This window comes from Anopheles stephensi, chromosome 2 (assembly GCF_013141755.1).
Source record: "Anopheles stephensi strain Indian chromosome 2, UCI_ANSTEP_V1.0, whole genome shotgun sequence".
In the NCBI taxonomy this organism is placed as follows: Eukaryota; Metazoa; Arthropoda; class Insecta; order Diptera; family Culicidae; genus Anopheles; species Anopheles stephensi.
The window spans coordinates 9,691,403-9,702,500 of NC_050202.1; the positions used below are offsets into that span (position 1 = coordinate 9,691,403).

At 48.3% G+C, this 11,098-nt stretch overlaps 5 protein-coding genes across 6 annotated transcripts in view; 4 read left to right on the forward strand and 1 right to left on the reverse strand.

The window, feature by feature from the left end:
• The window catches only part of LOC118503821 (centrosomal protein of 135 kDa), a 31,094-nt gene that overhangs the window by 19,918 nt on the left and 78 nt on the right, over nt 1-11,098 (reverse strand). Inside the window, exons 1-3 of the mRNA XM_036037522.1 lie at nt 10,716-11,098; nt 10,278-10,548; nt 9,860-10,053 (exon numbers count right to left, since the gene is read on the reverse strand). The exon at nt 10,716-11,098 is cut by the window's right edge and continues 78 nt beyond it. Coding sequence (XP_035893415.1) covers nt 9,860-10,053; nt 10,278-10,548; nt 10,716-10,886 — 636 coding nt within the window. The 5' untranslated portion in view covers nt 10,887-11,098. The remainder of the gene's footprint in view (nt 1-9,859; nt 10,054-10,277; nt 10,549-10,715) is intronic.
• On the forward strand, nt 68-1,468 carry LOC118503825 (luciferin sulfotransferase-like). Its single transcript, XM_036037527.1, has 5 exons — nt 68-466; nt 537-885; nt 944-1,049; nt 1,131-1,209; nt 1,287-1,468. Exons 1-5 carry the CDS (start codon nt 129-131, stop codon nt 1,405-1,407), a joined length of 993 nt encoding a protein of 330 aa, XP_035893420.1. The 5' UTR covers nt 68-128; the 3' UTR covers nt 1,408-1,468.
• LOC118503824 (luciferin sulfotransferase-like) lies at nt 3,149-4,724 on the forward strand. Its single transcript, XM_036037526.1, has 2 exons — nt 3,149-3,659; nt 3,728-4,724. The coding sequence occupies exons 1-2, from the start codon at nt 3,322-3,324 to the stop codon at nt 4,395-4,397; spliced, it is 1,008 nt and encodes a 335-aa protein (XP_035893419.1). The 5' UTR covers nt 3,149-3,321; the 3' UTR covers nt 4,398-4,724.
• LOC118503827 (luciferin sulfotransferase-like) lies at nt 4,852-6,381 on the forward strand. The gene is made up of 5 exons (XM_036037530.1): nt 4,852-5,400; nt 5,483-5,831; nt 5,893-5,998; nt 6,058-6,133; nt 6,193-6,381. Exons 1-5 carry the CDS (start codon nt 5,078-5,080, stop codon nt 6,311-6,313), a joined length of 975 nt encoding a protein of 324 aa, XP_035893423.1. The 5' UTR covers nt 4,852-5,077; the 3' UTR covers nt 6,314-6,381.
• On the forward strand, nt 6,577-9,850 carry LOC118503826 (luciferin sulfotransferase-like). Of its 2 annotated transcripts, XR_004905219.1 has the most exons (8): nt 6,577-7,189; nt 7,268-7,616; nt 7,699-7,804; nt 7,884-7,959; nt 8,026-8,860; nt 8,919-9,382; nt 9,462-9,555; nt 9,640-9,850. XR_004905219.1 is itself a non-coding variant. In XM_036037528.1 (5 exons), exons 2-5 carry the CDS (start codon nt 8,553-8,555, stop codon nt 9,758-9,760), a joined length of 987 nt encoding a protein of 328 aa, XP_035893421.1. In that variant the 5' UTR covers nt 7,888-7,959; nt 8,026-8,552; the 3' UTR covers nt 9,761-9,850. The 2 variants fall into 2 exon arrangements, 1 of the variants encoding a protein (XP_035893421.1); XM_036037528.1 differs by lacking the exons at nt 6,577-7,189; nt 7,268-7,616; nt 7,699-7,804 and having other exon boundaries at nt 7,888-7,959.

An 11,098-nucleotide genomic window follows, 5' to 3' on the forward strand; every position in this document is an offset into this window, starting at 1 on the left:
TAATGCTACCCCTTATCAGCTGTTTACGATCCTATACAAAGCCCCTGAGTCGCTATTTATACAGCGAACCTCTCCTAACCGGCCGCCACTCAGAGTTAGTGCTTGGCTAGTTGCTTCTAAGTCCAGACATGTTTAGCTACAAACCTCTTACGTCCGAGCTGGCGCAAGCCGTCCAGGTCCCGGTCAACGGTCCACTAGTGGAGGTCCACCTGAACGACACGTCCGATCTGCCCAGGGGTGTCGAAAATCGCTCAACGCCACCGGCACACTGCGTACTCAATGAGCACTATCGACTGTCGGCTGAACGAATACGCAACCTTACCGTATACGAGGATGATTTGTGGATCGTAACCGCCCCAAAATGTGGAACCACATGGACGCAGGAAATGATGTGGCTGCTGGACAACGATCTCAACTATGAAAAGGCGTCCGCAATCAATCTTATCGACCGATCAATCTTCCTCGAGTAAGCTTCTTCTTCTCCCGTATCTACTCTGTCGGTGTGCACACAAAAAACCCTCTTCTCCATTTGCCAGATTCTGCACCTTGGTACCGTCGTACGAGCAGGACACCATTACGCTGGTGGAACGAATGGCACGACCACGGCACATCAAAAGCCATCTACCGATGGCACTGCTGCCGAGACAGCTGTGGACGATAAAGCCCCGGATCGTGTACTGTGCCCGCAACCCCAAGGATATGGTCACCAGCTTCTTCCATCACTATCGCCACATGCACGGATACGTCGGTACGCGGGAGACGTTCCTCGAGGCAATCCTGCAGGATGTCGTTATGTTTCAGCCCCAGATTCCTCACACGCTTGACTTTTGGAGCATACGCAACGAGCAGAACGTACTGTTCATACACTTTGAAGAGATGAAACGGGTAAGATATCAAGTGGGGATAATCGAATATGTTTACGCCATAATGCCTATCATTACAGAATATGGCGGAGGTACTTGAAAGGGCTTGCAAGTTTCTTGGAAAATCATACACACAGGCGCAACTCAAACGTCTCGAAGAACATCTTTCCTTCGATGTGATGAAGAGTAAGGGAGAGCTTCTATTGTCACAAGATAAATTATTACCAGTCATTCATGAACACGTTATCTTGTACGTTTTCTCCTCAGAAAATGATTCTGCCAACAACTCTATACTGCTAAAATTGATGAAGTCGATCTCCACCACAGAGGCAAAAGATAGTTTCCAGTGAGTATGCATACTGTCAATTAAGATCAATTAAGATCAACTGACAAGCAATTTTTAAATCATCTACTTTTAAACAGATTTATGAGAAAGGGACAGGTTGGATCCCACCGCGACGAACTCTCCGGCGAATATATTCAACGGCTTAACGCCTACATTGAAAAACACTTAAAAGGCAGCAGTTTTAAATTCATTGAATAAATAAAATAAAGACTTATTGTAAAACCCCTGAGCGTGGCTTCACAACCACAATAGAAAATAACCTTGCTTATGTTTGGACCTTCTTGGATCAAGGACACCCGGCATCTAAAGATTCTTCATTCCTTTACTGGTATTCGTGTGTTAGGTTTTTGCCAACAACTGCTACTCCGCCGATCGAGCAGTATTAGTTGTTCAGTCACAGTGATTGTCACGCCTCAAACTCTTCGAACACATGGTCACCGTCAAATCACTGGCTTCTAAGCTAGCCAAAGCGGTCAAGGCACCAATGCATGGACGCACGGTGGAGGTACATCTCACCGATACCAGCTATCACCAGCCGGAGAAACCTCTCGAAACCCCCAGGCAGAGCGCATCCACAACTTTACCGTGCACGATGACGATGTTTGGATACTGAGCTTCCCCAAGTGTGGGACCACCTGGACACAGGAGATGGTGTCCACGCCTCGCTCTGTCCGTGTGATATGCCTAAAAGGACTTTACGGGCTGGATCGTCCGGTGTCATTCTCATGACGTGACTAGCCAACCGGAGCCTGGCGAGTCAGGTTCGCTGCACAATGGTGAGATCATCGTGCAGCTCATAGAGCTCGTTATTGTAGCGGCCCCTCCATTGTCCTTCCACACATACGGGGCCAAAAATCCTTCTGAGCATCTTTCTCTCGAACGCGGCTAAGAGGGCTTCGTCAGTTTTGGACAGAGTCCATGTCTCAGAGGCCTACGTGCCTACTGGGACTATAAATGTTCTGTACAGTCCCAGCTTCGTCCGTCGCGACAGGTATTTAGAGTGGAGAAGTTTCCTCAGGCTGTAGTATGACCAGGATGATAGCCAGCACACCTTGCGCGTAACTCAACATCAACGTTGTTGTCGGTACTGACTTTTGTCCCCAGATAGGTGAAGTTAAGCTCGGAAGCGTACAGCCGTAATAAAGTGTCAAGTGCTAATTGAATTCACCATCACAGATTTTCGGCATTCGTGCTCAACTATTCGGGCGATACGATTGGGCAGCTGGAACAGGCAACTCGACCAAGGCACATTCACATTGCCACCTACCGATTGCCCTTGTGCCGAAGCAGATCTGGACAGTTCGACCGAAGCAAAGCATCCGAATCGATAATTTACCACCATTATCGCCACCTGCACGGATATCAAGGAACTATGCAAGATTTTCTCGATGCATTGCTGAGCGATCAGATCCTGTTCGGGTCACAGATTCCTCACACGCTAGATTTTTGGAACATTCGTCGTGAGATGAATATACTTTTCATCCATTTTGAGGAAATGATCCACACAAATCCACACAAAAACATTCTTCAATCCTGTAGAATTCGCTAAACTTGGCTTTTTTTTTTGACATTGGTGATATACTGCTAAGAGTTTGCAAATACTTCCAAAAATCTTACACCGATCAGCGATTGGCCGGGTTGGAAAATCATCTCTCCTTCGATGTTATGAAAAGTCAGAAGAAAATTTCATCTCATTACCTTTTGCGAAAATTTCATCTCATAAATAGCGCAATAGACGCTACTGAGTTACTTTAAATTAAGGTAAAAGTTAAGCAAAAGTGTTAAAAATTGTTGTAATAATAATTTATAATAATTATAAAAAATAATAATAATAATTATAGCAAAAAGTCTGAAAAAGATACAAATTAAAATTAAATCCTCGCCCACTTTCTGGCAACACTGGATCGGAATCCAGCAACTGGAACCGGAATGGTTCGCACGCACACAACGATACTTTAATCTGACGGTTACACCGAAAGCAGTGGATGGGAAAAACGGGTCAAAAACAAGAGACATACGCCCTCGTTGGCTATAAACCTGCTCGTATCATTCCCTTCGCTACCGTCAAGTGTACAAGATTCTTCGCCCGAAGTACGTCCGTCCGACAGTGTGATGGCATTCGAATACATCGATATAGAGGATCCCATCTTCAAGGCTACGTGCCGTGATCGTAACGAAGAAGACTACGTGCTAGTGCGATGCAACGATTACGCTACGGTCCCGATCAATCTGCCCGACTGGGCTCCGGAACCTGTCTGCCTTTCGACACGGTACGAGCGTATCGCACAAACGATCAAAAACATGGAGGTCCGGCCGGATGACGTTTGGATCGTAACGTACCCGAAAAGTGGAACCACCTGGACACAGGAGCTGATCTGGCTGGTCTGCAACGGGCTTGACTTCCAGACGGCGAAAGACGTTTCAATCGACGCACGGTTTCCCTTCATTGAGTATGACCCGCAACACTTGCCACCTCTGTCGATGCTTACTTTAAAAAACGATCCCCGTTTTCCCGTAGCTTATCCGGACTCCGTGATCTTCCAGAACCGTTTAATCCGCTGCGTGATGCACTGGAGATGCGTTCACCGCGCTTCATCAAATCCCATCTACCACCCGCCTTTCTCCCGAACGCTCTATGGACCGTGCAGCCGAAGCTTGTCTACGTACGCCGCAATCCGAAATCGGTCGCCGTCTCGTACTACCATCACTCCGTATCCCTGCACTGCTACAACGGAACGCTGGACCAGTTTGTACGTTCGATGATGAACGAGCTGGTTTACTATTCACCCTACCACAAGCATCTGATCGAGTACAGTGAGCTGCGCTATCCAAATATGCTTTCACTGTGCTTCGAAGACATGAAACGAGATCTGCCCGGTGCCATCCGACAAGTTTGTCAATTTTTTGATAAATCGTACACCGACGAACAGATTGGGCAGCTGGCGAACCATCTGGGTTTCGATCAAATGCGTCACAATGCGGCCGTCAATCGGCGGGAGTGGATCCAGTACAATCTGCAGCAAACCAATCGTACTGATAAACTGGACGATAACGACATGCAGTTCATACGGCGTGGTGAAGCGGACGGGTGGCGGAAGGAACTATCACCCGAACTGATCGAGGCCATCGATCGGTGGACGCTGGAGAAGGTCCCGAAGGATAGCAAATATGCGCCACTATTTTATTAAGTACCGGGGCGAAAGAGCATTTGCTTTGAAGCAAGGATCGAGCAATTGTAGCTAGTAGCACCAATGGGAAGATTAGCAAGTTTTTCGATAAAAAGGTAGCTTAATAGATTTTTCTTTAAATAAACTAATAGATAGAAATAAATCTGAACACATCCAATCCCAGCTTAGGATGAAAAAGCAGCCCGAAGTTGTCTGCAAAACAACGTCCAGCAATTAAAATATTAACCCTCACTGACCTACATATTCCATTTATCCTCAAATATAACCAACTGTTTCTATAGGTTCATTAAAAGAAACAACCACAATAAATACCATTACTTCCGTACTGATAAGACCGCAAGCAATGATGCAGTGTAATGCACTTGGCAAGCTTCTTATCGTGTGTATTGTTGGAAGAAAAAAATGAACGTAAAGCCAACTCTTATCACAAGAAGCTGCGGTTTGTTGACACCGTCTCCCACTTCCACTGGTCGGAGGAGGTTCAGCACTCCTTTCACTTGTGACCTTGTGGCAAACGTCAAGCATCAACGCATGTACGTCACTACGCAGGAAAACCACAACAGACCTTACCATTACAGAACCAACACTGGTGGTCAGCACGATAGAGAACACAAGTAACGAGTCTCAGAGATCTCAGTTTCCATCTGACCTTACATCTTCAAGCACAGTGAAGCAGCACCATGTCTAGCCCATTCACGATAACCGACATCGAGACGAATCTTTCCTGCCCGGGAGCTTCCTCCTTCGTGCAGATACAGCTTAACGATCTGGCCGACTATCCGCTGGCCAGCTCCCCACCAGCACCAGCGATCGTTCCCGCAAAGTTTCGCAACTATGCAGAGCAGGTGCGTAACTTCCAGGTGTACGAAGATGACGTGTGGATCGTGACGTATCCAAAGTGCGGTACCACCTGGACGCAGGAGATGGTCTGGTTGATCGACCATGACCTAGACTACGGAACGGCTCGCGACGTCAATCTCAACACTCGTTCAGTGTTTCTCGAGTAAGTGCAATTGGCGCCAATTGGCGTACACTGCGCTCGGGACACAACAAGTATTTTTATTTTTTTGTCCTTCCACTCACAGAATCGGTGCCATTGCGGACAAGATTCCGGTGGATACGGTTACCGCTGCCGCTAACCTGAAGCGCCCACGGCACATAAAATCTCATCTACCGCTCGCACTACTGCCCCGCCAGCTGTGGACCGTGCGACCGAAAGTGGTCTACGTGGCTAGAAATCCGAAAGATGTAGCCGTGTCGTACCTTCACCACTACCAGATGATTATGGGCTATCGCGGCACGAAGGAAGCCTTCCTGGATGGGTTGCTGGAGGATCGGGTGATGTTCTGTCCGCAGGTAAAGCATGCGCTTGCTTTTTGGACGTTAAAAACCGAACCAAACGTACTGTTTCTTACCTACGAAAGCATGCGAAGGGTAAGTGAACAAAGTTGTACAAACAGAGCGATGAGAGCTAACCACAACTATCGTCCCACAGGACCTAAGAAAGCTACTGCCACGAGTGGCCAAATTTTTCGGTAAATCATACACCGACCGTCAGCTTGATGAGCTAGCCGTACACTTATCGTTCGATGAAATGAAAAGTAGGTAGCGCTGAACGATACGAGAACTCATAAACCTAATCAGCGGATTTTCTTTGCAGAAAATCCATCGACCAACAACGACCAAATGGTACGCAGCGCGATGAAAATGAATGGCCGTGAAGGAGAACACTTTGAGTAAGTTATCTCGTTGTTAATTTCGATACCAAATGTCTTTAACGATCGCCTTCCTACAGATTTATGCGCAAAGGAATCGTTGGAGATTTCCGCAATGAGCTCACACCGGAGTACATAGAGAGATTTGATAGGTTCATCGAGCAGCAGCTGGCTGGAAGTGATTTTAAGTACGATTCGTAGTTGCGCAAATTCGATTAAAAAGCCAATAAATGTAACAAATAAAGGGGGAACCTTTTATCTGAATTATACACTGTGCATGTGTGTGTGTGCGTGTGTTGTAATACCTTCCACAGGCAACACGTGCGCTGCATTGCTTAAACCATGTCCAATTAATAGAGAACAAGCTATGGCCGTTTGGTACGCTTGGTAGTAATAGTTTGCGCTACGTTGCGTCTGGTTTGAGGTGAGAAAATGGGGAAATTTTATTAAAAATGACACAGATATTATAAAGTAAGGCCAGCTAAGAGTTTTATCCCAACAAAGGCCTGCTGGTAGAGCGTGCCTATCGTAACGCTCAGTAAAACCGCAATAGCGCTAGAGTACGGCTCGTCTACACATCAACAGCAAGCCAGTGTTATCATTGTTTATGCGCTCTATTTATCAAGCTTAACCCCAGAGCAAGCTAAATCAACAACCCTTCGATCCGGTAAAACACTAGCGTCAAGATTCTTTGTCCCCGCCTCTCTCAGTCGCAGCACAGAGGTCAGCTACTGCACACTGCATCGTCGAGCGTCATCCAACGATGGCATTCACATTTACCGACGCCGCCAAGAATTCTTCCAATCACAACAGCATTCTGGTGCAGCTGACCGATCTCACCGACTATCCGCTGGATGCCACGAAAATCCCACCAGCTCCAATGTTTGTGTCCGCCCGATATCGTGACTACGCGCAACAGGTGCGAGACTTTCCGGTGTACGAAGATGACGTGTGGATTGTAACCTTTCCCAAGAGTGGCACCACCTGGGCGGAGGAGATGGTCTGGTTGCTCAATCACGAGCTGGACTATAAAACGGCGCGAGACACTATACTAAACTGCAGATCATCTTTCCTGGAGTATGGCGTCCCACCGGTACATTCCCTAACCATCACCTCCTCTCATCAGGGCAAATCTTTCCCTCAACTCCGTTCCAGATTTGGACCCATAGCGTACACCTTCCATATCAATACGATCCTCTTAGCGGCCTGCAGTAAACGCCCGCGGCAGATCAAATCGCATCTACCGCTTCCGCTACTACCACGGCAGCTGTGGACGGTGAAGCCACGCATCATCTACGTCGCACGCAACCCTAAGGATGTGGCCGTCTCGTACTTCCATCACAGCCAGGTTTTCGCTGGATACCGTGCAGACCGAGGAGCGTTTTTTGACGATTTACTTAACGATCGTGTCGCGTTCTGTCCGATGATACAGCACGTGCTTCAGTTCTGGGCGCTAAGAAATGAACCGAACGTACTGTTTCTAACGTACGAGAGCATGAAACGGGTAAGCGTTTACTACTCACGACAATCCAATTCAATACAGGGCCATCCCCATGTGTTCTTGTTGTCCTATCTTCCGCTGCCAGGATCTCCGAGGACTTCTACCGAAGGTGTGCCAATTTCTGAACAAATCTTACACGGACACGCAACTGGATGAGCTGGCGGTGCATTTATCGTTCAGTGCAATGAAAAGTAATACAAAAGCATAGCCGAATTGAAGATGCATTTCAGTGACCGGAGGACAGGAATGATTCCATTTTTTTTGTTCCAGAAAATCCCGCCACCAACAAACATGGCTCGGTCCGTAACGCCCTGCTGTCACAAAATCGTGAGGGGGAACACTTTGAGTGAGTAGCGTTGATTCTCCCATCTGGTGGTATGTTACACCAATCGCTCCTTTCTCTCATCGGTAGATTCATGCGAAAAGGCATCGTGGGTGATTATCGCAACGAGATGCCGGAGGAGTACATTAGACGGTTTGACCAATTTGTGGCAGAACAGACGGCCGGAAGCGATTTCAAGTTCGAGTACGAATAGTTCGAGCAAGCGATCGTAAGGTGGATTTCCTGCTTTCCAGCAACAGATGAACCAGTTTGCACTACTCTACTACTGCCGCTTCCGCATCGCACATACGGCTCCGCTTTCACTATCTCCACTAGTCGACGGTCATTAAACTTGTACCACATATCTCGCGGTCTTGTGCCCTGAGACGTACATAAGGAATAAATTATCTCCCTCATTTCGCACTCATGTGCAGCCTGCAGTCTTGTTGTCTTGTGGCGCATGTGGAAAGCCTCGAGAACCCGTCCGCAATTGCACGGCCTCTCTCAGTTGAATGCAATCGAACGTATCCTAACTTCGATTGGAAAGCGGCGAACCCTCGTTAGTTAGTGTGCAGCTACCCAACGAGCAACATACTTGGCCCGGGGAACTCTCCAAGATGATACGCTACGACAAGCTTAACAACGCGTACACCGATCGAATCGATTGCCCCGGAACGGAGAAGCATTACCGACTGTCACGCTCCATCCCGAACGGCGACGAGCAGTGGTGCATTATGATAGAAAAGTTCTTGCCGCTGTTGAAACCGATACAGCGAATGCCGGTCTACGAGGATGATGTGTGGGTCATAACGTTTCCCAAGTGTGGTACAACGTGGACGCAGGAGATGGTTTGGTTGCTGAACAACAATCTCGACTACGCGCGGGCGGCCAAACTAACGCTCGAAGAACGGTTCCCCTTTCTGGAGTAAGTGCCTTCATCAGCTGATGACCTTTTGCCCCAGCGCTAATTTCTGTCCAAAAAGGCTCTCAGGTGCGCTTTCCCTAATGGATGGAGACTCCGTCGGTAGGGTGCAGGATCTGGCCCGACCACGCCACATCAAGAGCCACCTGCCGGTGATGCTGCTTCCGGACGCACTGCGAACCGTCCGGGCGAAAATGATTTACGTTTCACGCAACCCGAAGGATGCGGCCACCTCCTTCTACCATCACTATCGCAACATTGTTGGCTATGACGGTCCGCGAGAGGACTTTTTCGACGCCTTCCTGAACGATAGTCTCATCTATGCACCGTTTGGAGAGCATGTGCGTGCGTACTGGGAGTGGAGCAACCGGCCGGATGCGGGTAACTGTCTGTTTCTAACGTACGAACAAATGAAACGTGATTTGCGTGGCGTTATTGGGCGCGTCAGTGCGTTCCTGGGGAAGCAGTACAGCTCCAGCGAGGTGGACGAACTGGAAAAGCACCTTTCGGTGGAGTCGATGAGAAGTATTTACACGTGAAGTACGACGATTTCTCGCTGAATAGTGATGGTAAGCTATTTGCCCGCTTCTTTTGTGCTTTACAGCCAACAAATCCTGCAACATGGATGATTTGCTAGAATGGGCAAGGAATACAACGTACAGCGAAGAGCGTAAAAAGCTCTCCAAAAGTAACTTCAAGTATGTAGTAGCATTTATGCACGAATAATCGATCAATCGGGGGGTGGTGGGTGTTAATGGGGACTCAAATTTGTTTCGTTCCAGGTTCATTCGCAACGGAACGGTTGGATCGTACCGGCAGGACATGAGCGACGAATACGTCCAGCGCTTTGAGGAGTATGAGCAGGCCATCACCGAAGGAATTGATTTTGATTTTTTCTTCTAACAGTAAACCACATACCCCTTTTTCTTGGCTAATTGAAAGCTCACACACCACGCACGAGCGGCAATAAATTACCTTCATGCAACCAAACAAGCCACTCACCTGATTCTTGAGGGCATCGATGACACCTTGCTGGTTTTCCGTCTCAACGCGCAATCGTTCGACCTGCTTCAGCTGGTTGCACGGACAGCGGCACGTCGGCGGTAGGGCCCCGGACTGTTGCATACCCTGTTCACAGCACTTTGGCGGTTGGTAAAACGTGCCCGCTCGTACGGTTGATATGAATGGTTTACGCTCTGCAAATAGGAAAACCCCATCCGTGGGAATTGTTGCGTGTTATATTAGTACGTCTATCCCCGATGCGGTGGAAATTCGTTACTGCATGTCCAACCCCACCCCACAAACAGCAACGTGCCACTTTTCACACGCACTTCATCACACGCATCATGGCACGCACGCACGCAATCGTTACCGATCGATAAAAGGGGGGGGGGGGGAGCTAATCGCTTCCTCTACTCACGCTTGTTGGTGCTATCCTTGCGCGATTTCACACACTCGCTAGCGCCTGTGGCTTGCAGCTCCCGGATCTTACACTCCGCCTGGAGACATTTCTCTTCCAGCTGCTTCCTTTCCGCCTGCAACGATCGGACGCGCGATCGCAGCTCCGTGTTCGCCAGGATGTGTTTATCTTGCTGCTTGATCAGCGCCAGATGCAGCTCGTTGCATTCGGCCAGCAGTCGGGAGTTGTCACACTTGTACGGTTCCACACCAAGCTCCCAGGCAGCTTTTTCCTGATTCGGCGGGATCGGGGAGTCGGAAAGAAGGGGCGACAAACAGAAACGTAACAAAATATAAACTCAAGGTATCAAAATCACACACGATTGTGGTTCTTTTTTTTGCACTGACGCATCCAAGCTAATATACAGCTACACGATGGCTACTACGATTCCCCTGATACCTGATGCAGCAGTTCGATTTTGTGGTTGGCATTTTTCAGCTTTTCCGATGTTTGTATGAGATCGTCCAAAATTGCCGAAACGATTCCGATTGCGCTTAGGGGCAGCGGATGGCCAAAGCCCAGCACATCCAGCCGCTTTCGCAGTTCGCTGTGGCGTGCTTCAATCTCCATTATTGTAGGCAGCTTCGAGCAACGTTCTTAGACACTACTTAAACCATACGACATTAACAAAACGCCACACTGAACACATTCTGGATGGAAACCGAAATTAACATTGCACCGCACGCCAACACAACATTGCGCTTTCTGGCGATTCAAAATAGCAACGGCTCACGGCATTTGTTTACGTTTTTTTGACAGCCGTATACAAACAAAACCCGCGA